Source organism: Bos grunniens, chromosome 11, assembly GCF_055505025.1.
Source record: "Bos grunniens cultivar Pamir isolate PY7600 chromosome 11, Bosgru_T2T1.0, whole genome shotgun sequence".
NCBI classification, from domain to species: domain Eukaryota; kingdom Metazoa; phylum Chordata; class Mammalia; order Artiodactyla; family Bovidae; genus Bos; species Bos grunniens.
Window position 1 is genome coordinate 7,097,907 of NC_141175.1, and position 22,761 is coordinate 7,120,667.

Sequence of the window (22,761 nt, forward strand, 5' to 3'; positions counted from 1 at the left end):
GCCCTCAGCCTCAGGGCCGAGGCGTCAGCTCACCCCCCCACCCAGGGTGGTCCATGGAACAGCCTCTAGGGCCACACACGACCACCCCGGGCTCAGGGGCTGAGCTCGGGCATCTGACCCCTCCAGCAGCAGCTTTCTGCGTAAGTTTCAGATTCATCAGAGCAAACAGGCTAGCCCCAGGGATCCAGAACTTTCTAGGCACCAGACACTTCACATGCATTCTCGCACTGACCCCTCACATATTATTAGACACATTTTATGGGGTCAGAGAAAGTAAATGACTGGCCGATGGTTGTCCAGCTGGAAAGTGGGAGAAGCTGGCCTCAGGCCCAGGCGTCTGCTCTTCAATCAGCAGCCCCAGGGCGCCTGCAGCCCACCCCGAGGAAGGAACCCCGCCCCCGCAACCCGGGGCTGGTGAGAGCTGCCTGATGCGGCCTCAGGTCTGGGGGGAAGAAGCAGTCCAACAGCTCAGAAGCCCAGACTGCTGCAGGGGCTACAGAAGATGGGGGGGCCGGGGAGCTCTGTGGGTCGGGGGCCACTCACCCAGCACCCTGAGATCCAGCTCCCAGGCGTCTACCCCAGCGCTGCTGGACGCCTCGCAGCGGTACGTCCCGGCGTGGGAGGTTTGGATGGCCGCAAAGTGGACGGAGCCCTCGGGCCCCTCGCCCCGCAGGGCCACCCCATCCTTGGACCAGGTCACCCGGGGCTCCGGGCTGCCCTCAGCCACACAGTTCAGGTCCACGGCTTCTCCCACTAGCACCTTCAGGACCCGCGGGCCCGGCTGCACCTGGGGGGGCACTGACAGGGCCATGGGGAGGGGGGTCAGGGCAGGGGCTCGGGGTGTGGGGGGACGCAGAGCGCAGACTCACAGAGCAGGTCCGGCCGGCTCAGGGCTTCACACATCCCTGGGTGTCACCAGCCCGCAAGGGGGCAGGGGGTGATCTGAGGCCAATTGCGCCTCGGTTTTCAGGAAACGACACTGGGCCGCCTTGTGTGGACCCCTCCCCCTCCCAAGCGTGAGTGCCATCACCCTTTCCCCTGAACAACCGTGCTGTCACCGAAGAATGCTCCTGCATGCTTGGCTTACTTCCCCACCCCACCCCGGGCTTGCCCCCAGCACCATGTGAGAATCACCAGCTCGGTGTGGGATGGGGACACCAGGGCCTGGGGGCAGCAGGCATGAGCGGGAGGCTTCAGATCCTAGCCCTGCCCCTCAAGGTCACAGGATCCTGCGTTGGCCGGGGCCTCAGTTTCTCCTCCTCACAAAGATGCCCCGGGTACAACAGGCCATGGCACCAGGGCGGCCAGCATGGAGCCTGGTCCACAGTGGCGCCTAAAACGTAGCGGCTTAGACCCACTCTCGGGGTTCCCAGGTCCCTCTTTTCCTTTCCCTGGGGTGGGGTGGGGGTGAGGGAGATGATGGGTTTCATTTCTTCCACATTTTCTGTTTTCAAGTCACTTTCCCATCCTCCATCCCAGTTGGTCCCTCCCACGGGTGGGTGATGCCATGCCCGTTTTGCAGATGAAGAAACTGAGACTCAGAAAGCTTATGTGACTTGACCAGAGTCATCCACTTCATATTGGCTAACCGGAGCTGGATCAGCCCCAAGCCTGGGTCTGGATGAGCAGGAATCCAAGTGGTTTCCACGCAGCCAGACTGGGTGAGCCTGGGAGAATTCTCAGAGACTTGGAAAAGTGTCCTGGGCCCTCAGGGGAAGTTGAGGACACCCACTCCCTTCCCAGCTTCAGAGGAGAATCCCGAAGATAAGACCATCCATGGGATCTGGCCCCTGGGCAGAGATTGGCTCCCCTACCCCCAGCCCAGATCCTCCCTGTCCAGGAGCAGAAGCGTGGACAGGGTGCCTACCACCCCCTGAAAACACTCACAGTTTCCACTGTGTTGAGTACCTGAAGTCATCAGTACCCTTACTATGGGATAGGCGTTATTGCCTCTACTTTATAGACAGGAATGGACTTCCCTGATGGCTCAGATGGTAAAGCGTCTGCCTACAATGCAGGAGACCCAGGTTCGATCCCTGGGTTGCCAAGATGCCCTGGAGAAGGAAATGGCAACCCACTCCAGTCTTCTTGCCTGGAAAATCCCATGGACATGGGTGGTGGGCTACAGTCCATGGGGTCGCAAAGAGTTGGACACGACTGAGCGACTTCACTTTCTTATAGACAGGAATCCAAGGCTCAGAGAGGCCGAGCAGCTGGCCTGAGGTCACAGAGCCAGTTGGTGGCAGAGTCAGCATTCAAACCCGGCTCCGTTCGTCCTCCTGCCCTGCTTCCCTGTCTCTCTCCTGTGCTGTGCTGTGCTTAGTCGCTCAGTCGTGTCTGACTCTGTGCAACCCCACAGACTGCAGCCCTCCAGGCTCCTCTGTCCCTGGGATTCTCCAGGCAAGAATACTGGTGTGGGTTGCCACACCCTCTTCCAGGGGATCTTCCCAAACCAGGGATCGAACCCAGGTCTCCCGCGCTGCAGGCAGGTTCTTTAACATCCGAACCACCTTCTCTCATACGCTCATGTAAACACACAGCAAAGCTTTGAGTCCCTTCCTCTCTGAACCTCAGTCTGTCCACCTGTAAAATGGGGAGTTAAGCTTAGAGCAGGGGTTGGCTCTTTCTGGAAAGGGCCAAAGAGTAAATATCTTAGGCTCTGCAGGCCAGATGGTCTCTGTCTCAGCTACTAACTTTGCCATTTCAGCGTGAAGGCAGCCACAGACGCTACGTAACCGAACGTGTTTGGAGGCGCTCCAATGAAGCTTGTATTAATGGACACTGAAGAACTGAGTTTCATATAATTTTCATATGTCACATTATTTGCCTTTTCTCCCCCAATCATTAGAAAACGCAGACATCATTCTTCACTTGTGGGCCGAATGAGAACGGCGTGTAGGCGAGGAGTAGCTAGGGCTGTGGTTGGTGGACCCGGGTCTCAGATGACTCACTGGGGCTCTTGGAGGGGACAGGCTCCCCGCCTCTTTGGTGGAGTGACTCCACTGGGTGGCTCCTGTGAATGGGACCTGTACCCCCCAGATGAATGCCCACTCCTGGGCCCCCAGCTGGGCTGGGACCCAGAATCCCCCTGTGGGTCGCCCTCCCAACCCCTAAGTCCCTGCCGCCTTGGGGTCCCACCCTCGGTTCTCAGAGGGGAGCTCTGAACAGCCTGTCCAAGCTCAACCAAGGGGTTCAGGAGAGGGGAGAAATAGGGGTGGGGAGAAGGAGGGACAAGACTTGAAAAAGACAGGAAATAAGGTAGATGGAGCGCACACTGGAGGGCCATGAAAAGGTGAGAGAGCCTGGCACGGGGATGGGGAGGGACACCAAAAGGCCCGAGAAAGATGGGGGCAGGGGGCCACGTGGTGAGACGGAGGGGGCCAGCCAGGGCCCTACCTTGCACCCTGAGGATGTAGTACTGAGTAGCGGACCCAGCAGGGTTACTGGCCGTGCATTCGTAGAGGCCGCTGTCACTGACCTGGGCCTGAGCCAGATGCAGGGAGCCGGGCGGGAGGAGGTGGTGCCTGAGGAAATGAGGGACACTGGTGAGACCCCAACCAACCCCACATCTGCTGGAAAGGTCTCATGACCCAACCAGTTGCCTCCTCCAGGAAGCCAGCCAGGACTGAGGCAGTATCCACCACCCACCCTTCACTGTTCCCCTGCCCTGCTTCCAGCTCCCCAAACCATCAGGCCAAGGCCAGGTCCACTCCAACTGGTGTAAGAGACAAAGAGCATTAGGCTAGGAGTCCGCTGGCTGGGTTTGACTTTGAACTCCAATTTTGAGCTGGGAAAAGCAAGTCCCTTCATCTCTTGGAGCCTCTGTTTCCTCATCTGTAAAATGGGTACATTAAGGAATGCTGTGACTGGGGCTGGTGAACAGGTTCCATGTGGGCTGAGTCCAAGGCCTGGCACCTGGTCACCAGGCACACCCCCTCTTCTAATGCACACACCTTATCCCTCAACCCTGCCCTGAGAGGCGGGGAAGAGGCCTCACTTGGAGGACCCCTGGATTCCAGGGAGAAGCTGCAGGCCAGAGGCCCTCTGCGTCTAAGGGTCAGGCTCACCCAGACTCCGAAGCCTGTGCTGTTTGGTGTCCAGGTATCCGGCGCTGGGCTCTCAGGAGGAAGCTGTGAGGCTCCCCCATCACTGCCCTCCCCACTCCAGCCCACCTGCTGAAGTCACCTGGCCCCCATCCCACAGAGATCTGGGACCCTCAGCCAGGCTCCTGCAGCTGGACCGGACCCCAGGGGACCCCCGTAGACATGATATCACTGGCCCATATGTGCTGGCTCCGTGTAGCCCCTGCCCCCACAGAACTGGGAGGGCAGCTGCAGCCCCTGGCCCCGGCTGGCCCTGAGCGCAAGCAGCCAGCGTAGGGGTGGGGCCCCTCAAGGGCCAGTCCCTCCCCCGAGTGTGCTCATCAGGGTCCAGCTGGGCTCCAATCCCGGTCCCCACTCCCCTCTCAGCTAAGTCTCAGATTCCTCCTATGCAAAACAGGGATGACAGTAGTCTCCCATTTACTAAGCAGCTGCAAGCAAAGTACTGGGCACACACTTATCCACCAGGTCGATATTGTTGGCAATTCACTCTCTGTGCAGTCTCGGGCCAGTAGCTTTGCCCTGCAGGTCCTCTGTCTCCCCAACTGTAAAGTGGGGTTGTAATCCCCCTGCCTGGGAACCCCCTCCTCTAGTTTGTCCTGAGCGTCCAGCAGGCACTTGGGGCAAGTTCCCTGAGGACAGCTGTGAGTGATACACCAGCTGGTGGTCTCTGGAGCCCGGGCACCCGGCTGGGGCCAACTGGCTCCGACCGTGTTCTGCCATGTGCCTGCTGTGTGATGTTTGCTAAGTCGCTCAACCTTTCTGTACTTTGGTTGTCTCCCTTGCAGGGCAGGGGGAGATAAGACAGAAGTGGTGCTTCTTCCTCATAGAGTTGTCCAGAGAACCGGAAGACCTGATTCACACCCCGGAGCCTAGAACAGTGCGAATGTGTGCTTAGACGCCCGGTCCTAGCCCGCTCTTGGCGACCCCACGGACGGCAGCCCGCCCGGTTCCTTTGTTCTTGGAATTTCCCAGCAGGAATTCTGGAGTGGTAGTCATTCCCTTCTCCAGGGGATCTTCCAGACCCAAGAACAGAGACACACTCAATGAAGGTCAGCTGTTACCATGGTGACGACAGTGACATTACAATATGCAACATAATTTTGCGTTGTTTAAAACTCATATAAATGGCAAAGTGTATATGTGTGTGGGTCCAATTCATTCGTTTTTCGCCGTTGCATAGTAGTCCTTTGTGTGAGTTTACCGCGCTTCATTAATTAGTTCTCCTTGTGGTGTACATTTAAACATCTAGATTTTTTCCTTTCCTCCAGCCCTGCTTTCCTTCCTTTGTTCTTTCTTTCACCACCAGAGCTCTCTGCCCACTGACGTGTGTCCCCCAGGCATAGGAGCCGGCCTCCTGGCCATACCTAGGCTCACACACAGTCAGCTCTCACACAGGCCATCACCTCCTGCTGCAGGGCAGGGCTTCTTATCAGAATTTTCTAGCCACATGCAAAACAAACACATTCCCAGGCCCCAGCCAGATTTAGGGGGGTGGAGGCTGGAATCAGGGTTGTACCAAGACCCTCTGGGGTCCACCCCTTGGGAGCAATGCCCCGGGACACATGGAAGTGCCCCTGTCCCCCAAAAGTGACCTGGAGGAGCAGGCAGGAGCCAGGCTTTGACAGCAAGTGCCATCGCCCCCAACCATGCCCTTTGGGTGGAGGATTCCCTCTCCCCGAGTCTCAGTGTCCTCACCTGGGGTCACAGGATACGGTGCGTACGAAGTGACATGATGCACACAAAGTCCATGGTCCCTGGGACATAGTAAGTGCTCCATACACAACCCCGATGTTAGTAAAAAACCCACCCCCAGTGTGTCCATGTGCTCGCTCCCAGCCCCGAATCAGTAGGTCCCTCAGTCTTCCAAAGTGGAAGAAAAAGGAGCAGAAACACCACACAGATGTCTGTTTGTCCCAGTGACAAGTAAACATCTCCCCTGCACGGCTCCACTCCCCTGGCTTGGCTTTTCTCATCCACCGTGGTCGTGTTTTTTTTTTTTTTTTTTTAAGGTTAAATAATGTCAACATCCAACAACACGAGCCAAATCAGCGTGAGGCTGAAACACACACACTTAATCACACTTGGGGTGGTGACATGGCTCCCTCGGGGACTTTATTGCGAACCTCGACTAGCCAAGCAGGAGCCCCTGCGTCAGTGCAAAGATGTCCAGGCTGAGCACCAGAGTTCTGGGTCCAAGGTCCTATTCTGCTCTAGACATGCTGTGCAACCTCAGACAGGGCAAGCAACGTCTCTCAGCCCCAACTTCTTCATATTTGAAAAGGCAGCTCTGTACTCCTTTTCTCTCAGAGGTTGCCTTCTAGTCCTTCTTAGAACTTTAGAGACTAAAGGACCTCTTGCTCCTTCCCTCATCAAACCCTTAAAAGGATAGGAAGTGGGAGCTTCTGGGGAAAAAAAAAACCAATAATGAAAGAAATTTCCAAAAGTGGAAACAATTCTCAACAATAAAAGAGGCCTCTCGTCTTTCTCACGATGAGCCCCAGGTCATTTCCTAGAAAGGGACGCTGCTGCTGCTGCTGCTAAGTCACTTCAGTCGTGTCCGACTCTGTGCGACCCCATAGACGGCAGCCCACCAGGCTCCCCCGTCCCTGGGATTCTCCAGGCAAGAACACTGGAGTGGGTTGCCATTTCCTTCTCCAGTGCATGAAAGTGAAAAGTGAAAGTGAAGTCGCTCAGTCGTGTCCGACTCTTAGCGACCACACGGACTGCAGCCTACCAGGCTCCTGCTCACTATATCACAGAGGAGGGGATGGAGAGAAGGGAGACTCCATCTTATAGATGATCAAGCTGAGACCTCTAGAGACCCCTCCGTCGCAGCTTTCACCACACTGGCCTGTGGCCACCCGTCGCCCGTGGGCCCTTAAGAGGACACATTTCCGTCCACCTTAGCTGCCTTTGTACCCCCAGACCCTAGCCCAGACCTGGCACAGAGCAGACCCCACTCAGACCAGACTCAGGACAAAGGTATGGGGCCTGGGATGCATCAGAGAGGACCTGGAGGTCTGGGGGTTCCAGGGCAGCCCTTCTGAACCACCCACACCCCATGCCCCTTGCACGCTCTCTCCACGTTCCCAAGGCTCCCTGAGGTTTGGGGGCTACAACCTCCGGGCACAGGAAAGGGCACGGGCAGGGTCAAGGTGGGAGGAAGCGGGGAGAGGGCTGCCGTGTGCCGAGTGCATGTGGTGTAATTAGCAGCAGACTCCCATCGCTATGAGAGCAGCCAGATGGCTCCAAGCAGCGCCCAGATGAAAACACGGAGAGGTTCGAGGGGAATTTCCTGTTTATGACATGCACTGGGCTCAAGCCTTCGCTGCTGGCTGTGAGGTTCACACAGCCACGCAGATGGTGGGGGATGGTGGTGGGGAGATCCACCTACCCTGCCGGGTCCCCCTGGCCCTGAGAGCTCCAAGGGGAACATACCTGCCCGGAGAGACCAGAGGGCATTGGGTAGATAGTGCCAATCCCAGGCCACACCTTTGCTGCAACCCAGCTAGGGGTCCCCTCTCCATGCAGCTGCCTCTGCTGCCCAAGGTGGACCCCTGCTCTCACACAAAGGCTCCTGGAACCACGATGGCATTTATCACACCTGCAGCCACCTGTCACTCTCTGATGGCTGTGTGGGGGGAGGGGCCAGGTGTGCCCAGGTTCCTGCCATGTCCCTGGCCCTTAGCACAGGCACTGGCCCATAACAGGTGCTCGATAAATATTTGATGGCAAATCCCAACTGTCCCTGTCCCCCCACCCACCCCTCCCCCGCCACACACACACACCTTCCCACCTTCGATCACAGTGTTTCCCACGCCCCATCCTGTCTCAGCACTGCTCTCCTGCCCCCCAGGTCCCCTTCAAGGCAACACAGCCTCCAGCTCCTCTGGGAAGCCTTCCCTGATGAGACCAGGCAGGTTTGTTACACTTCCCCTGCTCTGAATGCTATGGAACCAAGTTCTGCCAATTGTTCATTCATTCACTGATTCACTCATCTGACAAAGAGCCACTGGGTTCAAGACGGGCCAGCTGCCGCTGGGGCGGAGTGAATGCCCCCGTCCTCAGGTTGCTGGGAGTCTGGGTGGTTTGCCCAGTCCCTCTTGCTGGGTCCCATGCTTGTCCTGCTGCCCTCGTTTCTAAGCGGTCCATCCAACCTCCTCTGCGATCAGAGCCTTCTGGGAGGAGGTTGTCAAATGAATGAACAGCACCTGCCACAGAACCGAGCTGGCCAGAGGCTGATCCTCATCCATAGTGCACAGCAGAGCTGGGCAGTGCTCAACAGATCCCCACTGCATGTCACTACATGCTGGCCACGCATCTGCTGAGCCAGGGCAGGGTCTGAGCCTGGGGGCAAGGACTGCCCCCCTCCCCCTCAGCACCACTCAGCCTGAAGAGCACCTTCACCCATCCACAGGGGCCACTCTGACCTTCAGGCATATCATAGACCCTTGTAAGGAAGTTCCAAACGGAAACCCCAAGCTGGAGCAATTCAGAAAGAGGGGCCTGACACCAACCGAAGGGCCAAGCGAAATATGTGAGCACGGGGGTAAATGCACGTCCCCCCGAGCCCGTGAAACATAAACCCTGAGATGGCTTATAGGTGACGGCTGTCAATACTCAGACGCTTCCTGTGACCGCTGTGGAGCTAAGCACTTCCATGTACACTTGAAACTCCCCAAATCCAAACCTGCAAGGCAGGCAGATCACCCCAAGGCAGGGTTGATCCTGTCATCTCCCCTTTCACAGAGGAGAAAACTGAGACCCAGACGGATGAAGTCATGCTGTGCACGGCCACCCAGACACCAGGCTAGAAATCAGCATGAGTTATGAAGATCCAGCAAGGTAAAGACCCCCATGGGGAGGCCCTGGGCAGTCCCTGCCATGCCATTGGCTTGCAAAGGGGAGCAGCTTTTCTCTTGGATCGTCAGAACCCAGTTGCAGCCCCCTCCCCTCCTCTGAGCCGGGACGGGGAGTGAGTGTCCCACCGCCCTGCAGCATCCCTGGAGGCTCCATTCTTTCACTGTTCCCTCCCCTCCCCCCTCAACACGGCTGGCTTGGTCTTGTGTGGATCCTGGCCGGCTGCCCCCGGGAGCCAGAGCCGGAGCCAGGAGCCCTTGCAGCTGTCCCAGCTACGTATCAGAACCACAAACAAACATTGTTGCCTAGCAACACCACTTCGCCCCAGCATCCCCAGGCTGAGTCAAGGGATCGGAGCCACTAGGCGCTCTCTGGCCACTATTGCCTGTTCAGCTCTTTCATTTCTCAGATGGGAACACTGAGGCTCAGAGAGAAGGAAGGGTCTTGTTCAAGTTCACTCAGGGAGCTGGGGGCACGGCCGGGAGGGTACTCAAAAGTCTTTTGCCACCTGCCGTCACACACAGCTTGGACCCGTCTTCTCCATCCTAGGCAGTCCTGGGCACAGAGATGCTCAATAAATCCTGTAGACTTCAATTTTGACTTCACAACTCCAGTGGTTTTTTCCCCCAAATAGCAGTCCCACAGGGTAAGAGGCACCCGGTGACCATTCCCAGCCTTGGACTCAACCCTTGGTTTTGGGGCTCTACCCCAAGGAAACGATCCAGGAGATAAAGAGAAGCATTTGTGCAAAGACGTTCCAACAGCCCCATCTATTATCACCAGAACTGGCAACGGCGCATCTGCCTCAAACAGTGGAAAAGCTTGGCCGCCGCGGGGGCCCAATGCCCGGAATGTTGCTTTGCCCTTTAAATGAAAGGCGGCGATATGGGTCAGGATGAATCTAGGAAGTGGGTAAATGTGGGAAAACGCGGAAACATCAGGGAGGGCAGGGTAGAAGATGCACTCAGTTTAGCTCTCTAAAAGCATCTATAAGAATATGTTAGAAGGGGTCGTGGACACAGGCGGGTGGTCTAGAGTTTCAGGGGTATTCAGGTTCCTACTACGTTTTCTTTCCATTAGGACTTTCTGACTCAGGAGGTCAAGGCTCCTTGAGTTCAGAATATTCTCTAAAATCTCCAGAGAAAGCAGTGGCCTGCCTGACCTTGGCCCAGAAGCCTGATGTGTGTGTGTCCACGTGTTCTCATGCCTGCCTCTCTGGTGTGTCTGTGTGCCTGTCCATAAATGTTTGCATCTGTGTCTATGTCACAGCTGGAATCAAGATTGCTGGGAGAAATATCAATAACCTCAGATATGCAGACATACAGATGACACCACCCCTACAGCAGAAAGCAAAGAGGAACTGAAGAGCCTCTTGAAGAAAGTGAAAGAAGAGAGTGAAAAAGCTGGCTTAAAACTCAACATTCAAAAAACGAAGATCATGGCATCTGGTCCCAGCACTTCATGGCAGATAGATGGGGAAACAGTGGAAACAGTGGCTGACTTTATTTTGGGGGGCTCCAAAATCACTGCAGATGGTGATTGCGGCCATGAAATTAAAAGATGCTTGCTCCTTGGAAGAAAAGCTATGACAAACCTAGACAGCATATTAAAAAGCAGAGACATTACTTTGCCAACAAAGGTCTGTCTAGTCAAAGCTATGGTTTTTTCAGTAGTCACACATGGATGTGAGAGTTGGACCATAAAGAAAGCTGGGCGCTGAAGAATTGATGCTTTTGAACTGTGGTGTTCAAGAAGACTCTTGAGAGTCCCTTGGACAGCAAGATACAACCAGTCCATCCTAAAGGAAATCAGTCCTGAATATTCATTGGAAGGGCTGATGTTGAAGCTGAAACTCCAATACTTTGGCCACCTGATGCGAAGAACTGACTCATTTGAAAAGATCCTGATGCTGGGAAAGATAGAAGGCGGGAGGAGAAGGGGACGACAGAGGATGAGATGGTTGGATGGCATCACCGACTTGATGAACATGAGTTTGAGTAAACTCCAGGAGTTGATGATGGACAGGGAAGCCTGGCATGCTGTGCTTCACGGGGTTGCAAAGAGTCGGACACGACTGAGCGACTGAACTGAATTGACTGTGTCTATGTCAGTGTGCATGGCCATGTGTCTGTGTCTCTGTGCCTGTCCTTGTGTATTCATGTCTGTGGGTGTCTGTGCACATCTATGTGTGTCTCCACACACACACACGTGTGTGTTAGGGCCCTGCCCAGGAGAGGGAAAAGTCAGGATTCTAGTTCCCCACCCTCCATGGCTTCTGTTTCCTCCCTCAGTGTGCTGCGCATTGACCCTGCCCACCCCACCCACCTCCAGGATGGCCAGCAGAAGAGGGCAACCTCTCGCCCAGATGAGGAGGCCTCAGAGGCTCAGCCACACTGTGGAATTCAACCCTGATTGCACCAGAGTCACCATGGAGCACCAGCGCTGGAGGTCTCCTGGTGACCCTGACCACAGCCCCCTTGGCCAGGGTCGGCACAGGATCAGAAAAGAGAGGCCCTGGGCAGCCCTAGTAGTTCAGGCCTCCCCCTGCCCTCTATCAGCCCAGGACAGAGGACAGAGGCAGACGACAGAGGCAACTGCAAAAGAGGGGCGTGGCTCAGCCAGGCAGAAGGGGTGTGGCGGAAGAGGGGCGTGGCTCAGCCAGGCAGAAGGGGTGTGGCGGAAGAGGGGCGTGGCTCAGCCAGGCAGAAGGGGTGTGGCGGAAGAGGGGCGTGGCTCAGCCAGGCAGAAGGGGTGTGGCGGAAAAGGGGCGTGGCTCAGCCATGCGGAAGGATCTCAGGTTCTGGAGGCAGATGGTCACCCACGACTCATCAGAATACGTTCTGAAGCAACCAGAATGCCAGCTTTGAAGCTGAGCCTTGGTGGGACGGGAGAGGCAGCATGTCCCTGGGAGATGGAAAAGATGGAGGAGGAAGTAGGGAAGAGCAGCGGACAGCAAGGCCACCCACTCCCCAACACCATCACTGTTTCGTGTGTGCGTCCCACAGGTTTTTGGTGTTTTGTTTTTTTAAAAACTTTTTATTTTATATTGGGGTATAGCCGATTAACGATGCTGTGATAGTTTCAGGTGGACAGCAAAGGGACTCAGGCATAGATATACATGTATCCATTCTCCTCCAAATTCCCCTCCCAGCCAGGCTGTCTGGTAACATTGAGCAGAATTCCCTGTGCTATACAATAGGTCCTTGTTTGTTATCCATTAAATGTAGCAGTGGGTCCATGCCCATCCCCAACTCCCTAGCTATCCCTCCTCCAGACATTTGCCCTTGTGTGTGTGCCTAGTCACTCAGTCGTGTCCAACTCTTTTCAAGCACATGGCTGACCAGGCTCCTGTGTCCATGGGGATTCTCTAGGTAAGAATACTGGAGTGGGTTGCTATGCCCTCCTCCAGGGGATCTTCCCAACTCAGGATCAAACCCAGGTCTCCCGCATTGCAGGCGGATTCTTTACCAGCTGAGCTACCAGGGAAGCCCATCCTCGCCTCATGGGTTTTTCAAATCTGCATTTTCTGGCTGAATGGCCATGGGACCAAGGGAACTGTGTGTCTGGTAAGAAAACTGAGCTCTATTCTGTTCGGGGAAGTTGTCGGATGCCACAGGGAGGCCCAAAGAAGCACAGGGACACAGAACCCGCGAATGAAACTCAGATACAATCAAAAGTCAGCGAAGTTATTCACAGTTGCCAGCAAGAGGACACAGACCAAGTGTCTATCAGCTGGTGAATATATCGACAAAAGGCGGTCCATCACCACAACAGAATACTATTCAGTCATAAAAAAGAATGAAGTCCTGACACCTGCTACAACACGCAGAAACCTCAAAAACATGGTTCTCAGTGAAAGGAGCCAGACGCAAAAAGTCACATTGCTCATGATTACATTTATGTGAGCCGTCCAGAGCAGATCAATCCAAAGGCAGAAAGCAGATGAGTGGTTGCCAAGGGCTGGGCTGGGGTGGGGAAAGGATGAGAAGTGGCTGCCAACCAGAGTGGGGATATTTTCACGGAGGAGGGTGCTGGAAATGTTCTAAAATTAATTGTGATGATGGTTACACAACTCAGAACTTACTAAAAAAACATATAATTGGAAAGCATGTGAATTATATCTCAATAAAGCTTTCTTATTGAAAAAACTTGGTGAGAATTAAATGGGATAATAGATATGATGATGATAATTTTTAAAAGCTGGAAATGCTGCTTTAGTTTCCAGCAGCAGCAGGAAAATGATATCAAAGGGTGTGATTTTCCACCGCTCACAATGCACCAAACGTCGCACACTCATCACTGTATCTTGAAAGCAGGATTTAAACCGTGTCCACCTTATGGACGGAGAGACAGGCCAAGAGGAGCCAGGGGCCACCTGAGGCCACACGACTAATACATAACCAGTCAGCATTTGCACGCAGGTCTGATTTAATGCCAGAGTCTTTGCCCTTCACCCCAGCCCCAACCCCGCCCCCAGGCATATTCTGCCTCTTCATGTAGGTGAACTCCCGGAATCTCATAAATCTCAAGAGCAAGCCATAAGCCAGCAAGAAGTGGAGGGGGCAAGGGAGAAAGAACAGAACAAAACTCTAGGATTGCAAAAGCAGCTTTCCCAGATTTATGGCTCCCGGCTGATCTATTAACGTATCACAACAAGGAGGGGCGAACAAATGGGAATTGCGATTCTCCATTTCAGTAACAAGCCAGAAACAAACAAGCACCCGCCGGCGGCTGTCCAGCCAAGGAGCCAGGACCGGGCTTTCTGGGGAGAGAGGCAGGTTCCTCTGGCCCCCACTGCCACCCACGACACGGAGCCGCCAAAGACCCCGGAGGGCATGCGGGTAGGGGCGGCACGGAACCAGCCCCGTCACGGACCCCAGCAGCATTCAGGTGTGCCGGCTTCCAGGACTGGGAGGGTCACCAAACAGATGTTCGGAGATGCAGAGCCCTGAGTGTGGGTGTTGGGCCGGCGGGGGGAGGCTGCACCGCAGGCTGCTCTGAGACCTTCTCCATCTGGAACGTCTCAGAGACCTCGCCAGGACTGATGTCACCAGCTGGAGCTGCCCCCTCGCCCCACCCCCACCCCACGAGAGTCAAGGGCTCCAGGAGTTCTGAGGCCTTCTTGTCGGGAACCACCCTGCCCTTCCTCCCTGTCTGAGGGTGGGGGTTTGGCCTGGCTTTGAAGGACAGCCTCCTTCCTCTCCCCCCAACTCTCAGGATCCCTGAAAGCCTGGCTTCCAGATACCAGGTCAGAGGAGCAGGCAAGGATGGAGAGCACGTGTCTTGCCCAGGAAGGCGGTCCCAACTGAAGTGTTCCAACTTTGCTAGCTGAGTGACCATGAGCAGCTCACCCCACCTGGCTGAGCCTCATTTCCACTCAGGTAGCAAGGGCTGCTGGCAGATAGGAGGCGCTCCTGCAGGCACCGCCTCTTGGCTGTGTGGGAAGGGCCATGTGCATGTTATTTCAGAGGCCTTGCTCCTCTAAAGGGCATCCAGGCTCCCTTAGAGGCCAATGGGTGAAAAGCACTGCCTGTGGAATCAGTTGCGTATCCCCCCCGGGGGTGTCCACAGGGTCCCACACACACCAGCTGGGTCACTGGACACCTTGAGGCCAGTTTCCCCAAGCATCAAGCTCTGTCCACCCCCAGACCCAAGGCCACGCAGCTGGGGTTACCTGTCGGTGATGGGCAGCATGTGGCGGGAGTCCTTGGTCCAGGTGACCAGTGGGGGTGGAGAGCCCTGGGCCTCACAGTCAAGGGTCACCTCATCACCAGCCTTGGCCGTGACCCTCAGAGGCTTGTCTGCTTCGTGTGACCCATTCACAAGGATCCTGGGCTTGGCTGTTGGTGGAAGCAGGCAGGGAGTGTGAGCAGGGTGGGAAGCCATGGGATGCAGCCCACAGAGGACCAGTGTGGCCCCCCTAGGAAGCTGAGGTGGTACTGCCACCCCAGACGTGCAGAGGAGGGTGGGCTCTGCTGTATCGGGAGAGCATAGGTTTAGGGTTGGACTCAGATCCGATGGTTTCCCCCAGCCACCCCTCCGCCTGTCCACCCCACCCTCCTTCTGGAAGCTCATCTCACTTTGCTGACCCCAGCATGGTCCCTCCTGCCCCAACGTCTCCGTCCCTCTAGCTTCTCTCCATCCTGCTCCACTTCCCCGGGGGCACTCTGGCAGGTTCTTTCCTCCCTCCTTTCTCTCCCTTCTTGGCCTGGATCATCCCATTTATCCTCAGGAATAAATGGGATTAACCATCAGCTGATGCCCAATCTCCCTCCGTGCTTGGGGTCCAAGAGGAACCCTGGCTCCAAACAGTTCAATACACAATTAATTATTTAATGGCAGTTGTGATGGGCACTAAGAAGGGAACATTCCAGAGAGTTCAGCCTGAGGGATCAGAAAGCACTGAGATCTGACCGATGGGAGAAGTCAGCGGACCAGGAGTGAGGGAAGGGCATGCCAACAGAAGGAGCCGTGTGTGCAAAGGCCCTGAGTTAGGACAGGTCATTTAAGAAATTGAAAGGTGGCCAGAGGTTCTGGGCACTAAGAGTCAAAGAGTCATGGAGAAAGGTGGGCACGGGGGCTGCTGAGGGCTGGGAGTCCGGTGTAGGGCCTTGTGTCTTCCCCAGGCTTGTTAATATGAAGGTCTCTCCCTCTCCCCATCCAGTTCTAAGCTGGAACCACTCTTAGAGCATGGCCACACTGCTGGGGACAGTCCTCAGAGGGAGGGCAGCTTTGATCTTCAGACAGGAAGAATTTAGAGGCAGGGCTGCTGACAGGGTGCCAAGAAGATGCAGGGGAGGTCAGATTGAGCATGCCCCTGCCTCCACACCTGCCCAGCCCCTCTCCCAGGACAGGGGTGGCCTCACTCACTGTTGACAGAAAGCCGCATCTCCTGGCTGGAGAAGCCCACTGCATTGGTGGCTGTGCAGACATAGGCCCCCGCGTCCTGGACAGATGGCCGGGGGATGACCAGGGTGCCGTCCTTGCTCACGTTGTAGTGGGGATCCCTGGAGGCCAGGGCATTGGTCTCCTGAAACAGAGTCAGAGGTGACATCAGCAGAGCCCACCTCCCATGGCAACTTGCATTGCTCCTCTCCCCATGATCACTGGGCCTACCTCTCTGGTTACCTTCATGGTAACAGGCTTCACCTACCTTGGTCCAGGTGATGGTGGGGGTGGGAACTCCTGAGGCTACACAGGGGAGAGAGGCTGGAACGCCTTCATTGGTGATATGGTGGGTGGCAGTGGGCTGGATTCTGGGTGGCACTTTTAAAAACAAACCAATTTCATAAACCAGAGTTCACAGCAGCATTGTTCACAATAGCCAAAAGGTGGAAACAATCCAAGTAGCCATCAGAGGGTGATGGATGAACAGAATGTGATGTGTATGTATGGAATATTATTCAGCCCTAAAAAAGGAACAACCGTCTGATACATAGTACAACATGGATGAACCTTGACAATATTACGCAAAGTGAAATAAGCCAGACACGGAAGGACACATACTGTAAGATTCCACTTATGGGAGATACCGTAAACAGGCAAGTTCATGGAGGCAGGAAGCAGAAGGGTGGTGGCCAGGGGCTGCGGGAGGGGAAATGCAGAGTTGGTGGGTTCAGTTTCAACTTGGGAAGTTGAAAAAGTTCTGGAGATGGATGGTGGTGATGGTTGTGAAACTGTGTCCCATGGAGTTAAAAACCCATCCCCAAACTGAGCCCCATGGGGTTAACAGTACCAGCAACTAGCAGAAATTCTTGAGCTTATCTTACAGCCTGCTGCATACCCTTTTGCTTGAGCCTGCCTTCACTGAGCAAGCTCGCTTAATTGTTTCATTGCAAACTGCATATCCTCCAAGCTTCGTGTAGCCTAAACAACAAGATGTTTGTCTGAGTTGTTTTCCAGGAAAACAACTGGAAGTCAGCTGTGTTTAGTTAGAGTACAAGCCAGCTAAGACTGCTCGGGACCACTGACCCTAAAACTGTGTCTACACAGGTGTCTGATAAGTGACTTTTTGACATCAGAGGGCCAAAAGCCCCACCCTCAGGTCACGCTAGGCATCCCCATTTTTGGACCTGCATCTCATGGAGAAGCAAGTCAGCCAGGCACACCCGCACAGAACACTGATGCCCTCGCCCTTTCCCTACCTGCGGTCACTTTTCCCATGCCTTTGGCCACCTCACGCAAAAAGACCCTGATGCTGGGAGGGATTGGGGGCAGGAGGAGAAGGGGACGACAGAGGATGAGATGGCTGGATGGCATCACCGACTCGATGGACGTGAGTTTGGGTGAACTCCGGGAGTTGGTGATGGACAGGGAGGTCTGGCGTGCTGCAATGCATGGGGTTGCAAAGAGTCAAACACGACTGAGCGACTGAACTGAACTGAAGACCACCCTACTTCTTTAATAAATATCCTAAGCCTCTGGCCACTGGGGAGGCCAATCTGAGACTTATTCTCCTATCTCCTCACTTGACTGCCGTGTGAACACACCCTTTCTCTGCAGCAAACCTCAGCATCTCAGTGTTCTGGCTTGCTGCGTTCTGGGCAAGGGTCTTCCCAGATGGTGCTAGTGGTAAAGAACCCGCCTGCCAATGCAGGAGACATAAGAGACTCAGGTTCGATCCTGGGTCAGGAAGATGCCCTGGAGGAGGGCATGGCAACCCACTCCAGTATTCTTGCCTGGAGAATCCCATGGACAGAGGAGCCTGGCGGGCTATGATCCATCGGGTGGCAAAGAGTCGGACACGACTGAAGCGACAGCATGCACGAGCACGCATGCTGGGCAAACAAACCTGCTGGCACAACAGCGTGAATGCCGCTTATGCTACTTAATTTACGCCACTGAACTGTACACTTTAAAATGGCTAAAACGGTAAGCTTTATATCATGTATATTTTATCATGATTTTTAAAAATAACATTTTAGCAGGAGAATACAGCTGCCACTGCTGTAAATTCGTGTCCCAGACAGAGGGCAGCCTGTGTCTAGGAACCAGTTGTGCCGTTTCTTCACTGTGGGGCTTCGGATAAATCACTTAATCTTTTGGTACCCGTATTCCATGATCAGCAAAAAAAAAAAAAAGCTAAATTAACCTCAATTCCCTGCTCAGTCTCTGGGGATGGACAGATGAGAAGTGGCAGAAAAGAATGTTCACAGGACACAGTGAACTTGAAAACAAGTGCAGAATCCATCCTGAGAACCATCCAGATTTTCAGGCATTAAAACGGGGCAGAGCAGAGGGGTGGGGATTGTCTGCAGGAGCAGGGGAAGGGAATCAGGCATGGAGAAATCAGACCCAGGAGGGAAGGCCAGAAGCCAAGGGCTCTGATGGTAACACTGAGTTCCTTCAGGGGAATGCCTTTCTGGATTCTCCCAGGTGGCCAAAGCCTGCAAGTCAATCAGAATTTGTTGAATGGAAGTGAAATGAGCCAGGAGAGCAGAGCTTGATCGCTACTCCCACAGAGGGGGCTGTGTGTAGGGCAGGAATTGACGGGGAGGCTTTCAGCAGAGGCAGCCCTCGCTGATGCTATGATTTGCTGAGTTACCTCCATCTTGGAGCCTCAGCTTCCTTAACTGCAGAGCGTGGAGGCTCTTAAACCCTCCACTTGGAGCAGTTAGGTAAACTAACATGCGCAGACCCTCTTAGAGGTCTGGATGTGGCACATACCCCACCTTTGGTCACTGTATTTAATTGGAAGTATACAGAGACAGGACAGTTGGGTTCTAGACCCAGCCTCCTTCTCAGCTTCGGTTTTCCACTACTAAACGGGGAACGATGAGTTCTTCCCACTCATCCCTCAGGGGTTTAATAAAACAAGTCAAACAAACAAACAAAAAGAGGATATTGATGTATGCGGTGAATGAAAACATAACTAACTGGACTTCAACTTCTTGTTTTATGTTAAAAAGAACCTGGTTGGGTGGGGAAGGGAAGCAGGGACCCTCCCACACTGTGGATGGGAAAGTAATTGGGCAAATACATGAAAAGCCCTAAAAAATGTGCAGTCTCTGTGAGTCAAAACTCAATTCCACATCAATAGTGTATCCTAGGGAAAGACCTGGGCACATGGGCAAAGGTGGGGCATCAGGACATTTATCCCCAGGGGTTCACGCAGAGGAGACACTGGACAGGGCTGGGGGGGCAGGTAAGATACACCTGGTTCATCCTAACAGGGGACACGCAGTCGGAAACCAATGCTTCTGAGTCTTCTTAGCAGAAGACATGCCATATATTGTCACAAGAAGCACTCGGGTTATAAGACAGTCATATTACTCCAGTTGGTTTCTAAATATGTCTATGTACATGTATATGAAGAATTTATACATATTTATATATAGAATATACATCATGCAAAAATAACTTATATACAACACACATAAGGAATATTTATAATGTAACTGTATATGTACATCTATAATATATAAACGGGTATAAATATATATACAGTGTGTATTGCATATATGTGTGCATGTGAAGCTCATGTGTGTATAAAGTATGAAAGATACACAACAAATGTAAGATTATTCCAGTTCTTCTTAGTTATTGGTATTATAGAAGGTTGGTTTTGTTTTGGAGTTTTTTCCCTTTTAGGGGGAGTTTTTTGGTCCAGACTTTAAATTTCCTACCATGAATATGTACTACGTGTGCAAGCAATCTCTTTAAACAAGGTGTTCAAAATCAAGTTCCCCTTGGGCACCTCCACCCATCCCATCCTGCCTCCCGCACCAGCCCGGGACTCACCCTGGACAACCAGCTGCACGTCCCTATGGTGAGAGCCGGCCGTGTTGCTGACCACACAGCTGTACCTGCCGGCGTCCTCCAACAATGCCTGGTCAAGGTGGAGGCTGCCGTCTGCCCGGATGGAATGCCGGCTGCCCGGTGGGAGCTGGTGGGGGCGAAGAAGAATCAGCCTGGACCAAGGGCTCCACTCAGAGCTGCTAAGAGAACTCCAGAAATCTCACTGCCCACCAGCTCAGCAGGGAACAGCCTGGGTAGAGAGGCCAGGGGCTTGCAAAGAGGGTGGGGAGCCTGGGGGTGACACTCCCATCCCTTCCCGGATAGTCATGAGACCCCACAGACCCTCGGGGTCAGGTGGATCTGACCCCCAGCATACCCTTGACCCCGCTCACCCAAGGTCCACCAGTCCAGGGCAGGACACCTGACCCAAGGGTGCTGAGAGGAGCCCCTCCCGGGAGGGTAGGCTTGGGGTCAGAGCCTCCACTGGAGCTCCGAGGCCCATGCACCCCAAGGCCACAAAGAGGAGGGATAGCCCGTCCTCGGGGAGAGAACTGAGCCACGCAGAGCGAAGCGGAGGTGCGGCCGCATCAGCTGTGGCCCCAGAGAGAGCGGCTCCTGGCAGCTGGCCCAGTGTGTCCCCATCAGGACCAGGGTGGGGCAGGGGAAGCGGGTCCAGAATGGGGCCTGGGGCCACCTCTGCAGAGATGCTCAGCCAGTCCATCTTTGGTGAGGACCATTCCGCCAAGTGAGCCCGCTCTGGGATTCCCTGTCTCTGTCCCTCGAGCCTGGCTGCACATTCTGCTCTTGGGTTCTGGGAGAGGCCGCTGGGCTGTCTTGGGATCCCTTGGGGCTGAGTGAGTTTGAGGGGGCTTCTGCTGTTTGCTCCTGGCATCTGGGCAGGTGCAGGCCCACCCAGTGTCCCCGCTGAGCTAAAACAGGCTCTGCATCTCCGGTCACTCCTTGTCCTGGCGTGGACGAGGCCCAGGGCCACTCGTTCCCCTCATGCCCATCGGATTCTACTGTGGAACCCTCCTCCTTGCCCCAGCCCGTGTGACCAGGCAGGGTCCTCCTCCTGGTGATCCTGCAGAGGGGTCACCCACGTGATCAGCCTCCACAAAGCCTGCCCGCTCCGCTAGTTGGACACTGTCCGTCCCCTTGCGTTAGGGTCCGGGACAGCAGGGACGGGCCCAGTAGTCTGGCCACACAGTTGCTGCCTCCCCTGGGTGTCCAGCATCTTCGGGGCACCTTTTTTATAACTTCCTGGGCACAAGGACCTCAGATGTCTGAGGACAGACCAGAGAGGGAAAGGAGAAGTGAACGGAGAAGGGAAATAGAGGGACCCAGGTGGCTCAGTGGCAAAGAATCCACCTGTCTGTGCAGGAGCCTCAGGTTCAGTCCCTGAGAAAGGAAGATCCCCTGGAGGAGGAAATGGCAACCCTTCAGTACTCTTGCCTGGAGAATCCCATGGACAGAGGAGCCTGGCGGGCTACAGTCCATAGGGTCGCAAAGAGTCGGACACGACTTAGCGACTAAACAACAGCAACAACAAAGAAAACCAAATCGGTGGGAATGGGTGAAGCAGCCACTGTGTGCCCAGCAGTGTGCCAGGCAGCTGGGGCAAATGCTCTGTTGCACAGACCTCATCTCGGTCCTGGAACCATCAGAAGGGGGGCGATGGACAAATGCCTTGTGTCTGTGCACCCACTAAACTGCTGCTCCCCGGTCACAGCACAAATGAAGCACAAGCTCCTCCGGTCAAGGACTCGAGAGCGTGAAAGGTGCTATTAGTGCATTATCAGAGAAAGTTCTGGAAAGAGGCAGGGAAGGGAGAATACACTCCAAAACAGGGGAACCGCAAAGCGGAGGCCAAGGTGTGAGGGTGACAGCTCCTTCCTCCCCACAACACTGCCCGCGGCACCCAGAGGGGCCCAGCACTCACAGGCATGCCGGCCTTGAGCCAGCGCCGCTCGGGGCGGGGCCTCCCAGCCAGGACGATACAGGGCAGGGACACCGGCTGCCTCTCCAGGACCCGGACGGTGGGGGCGCTGCTGGCGATCTGTGGGGGGACTGCAGGGAGAGGAGCCGGTGTCAGTACACTGGCTTCCCGTGGGAACCAAGGCCCTCAGTCCCCTGTCTCCCCCCCAGGGAACCCAGAGAGGCATCAGGATTGGGGATCCCAAAAGGGTCAAAGGGCACACTTCCTGAGGCACACTACCCAGAAAGTAGGGGTCCAGATGCTCCTCTAGGAGAACCTGGCTGTGGACACTCCTGTCCCAAAGGATGGGCAGCCATGGGGGCCTCCCTGGGGGGCCCAGTGTCCCCACCAAACCCCTCCTCTCCAGATCCACCACGAACCATGTCCAGTCACGAGGAGGTAGGCCTCCGCCTGGACCTTCCCAAAGACATTTTCAGCTTCGCAGACATACAGGGCCTGGTCTTCAGGGACCACACCTGAAGGGCAGGAAAAGGCAGACCTGACTGCCAGAGCACATCCTGCCTCCAGCCCCCACAGGCTCCAGCTCCCCAGGTGCCAACAGCGCCCTTGGCACAGCCCAGCCCTGCAGAGGTCAGGCAGGAGGGCTGGAATGGCAAGGAGGAGAAGGATAGGGGATACAGCTGGGCCTTGGAAAGGTGAGAAGGCCTAGGCTTGCTCACGTGTAGAATGGGGATTTATCAATAACTGCACTTTGTAGTACGACTAGGAGGGATGAATAGATGATGCAATTATAGTGCTCAGCATGCGGCCTGGCACAGTAGTGAAAATGATGGTGATGATGCTGGTGATGGTGGTGATGATGAGGGTAGTGATAGTTATGATGGTGGTGATGGTGCTGGTGGTGGCGAGGATGGAGATGATAATGATAAAGATGATGGTGATGGTGATTATCAAGGTGGTGACGATGGCGATGATGATGATGGTTGGGATGGTGGTGATGGTGATGGTGGAGGTGATGGAATTGATAATGATAAAGATGATAATGAGGAAGATGATGGTGACGATGGTGGTGACAATGATGATGGTGATGATGATGGTGAGGATGGTGATGGTGATGATGGTGGT

General features: G+C 54.8%; 1 protein-coding gene across 5 annotated transcripts in view; it reads right to left on the minus strand.

Annotated features, from left to right (window-relative positions):
• Positions 1-22,761, minus strand: part of HMCN2 (hemicentin 2) — a 178,744-nt gene that overhangs the window by 91,734 nt on the left and 64,249 nt on the right. For all 5 annotated transcript variants that reach the window (XR_015135732.1, XM_086323475.1, XM_086323476.1 and 2 more), the window contains exons 17-24: positions 22,056-22,151; positions 21,640-21,767; positions 19,704-19,848; positions 16,117-16,229; positions 15,834-15,993; positions 14,638-14,803; positions 3,397-3,524; positions 544-798 (exon numbers count right to left, since the gene is read on the minus strand). Coding sequence is in view for 4 of the 5 variants with exons in the window: in XM_086323475.1 (XP_086179601.1) it covers positions 544-798; positions 3,397-3,524; positions 14,638-14,803; positions 15,834-15,993; positions 16,117-16,229; positions 19,704-19,848; positions 21,640-21,767; positions 22,056-22,151 (1,191 nt within the window). In the remaining variant the exon portion in view is untranslated. The remainder of the gene's footprint in view (positions 1-543; positions 799-3,396; positions 3,525-14,637; positions 14,804-15,833; positions 15,994-16,116; positions 16,230-19,703; positions 19,849-21,639; positions 21,768-22,055; positions 22,152-22,761) is intronic.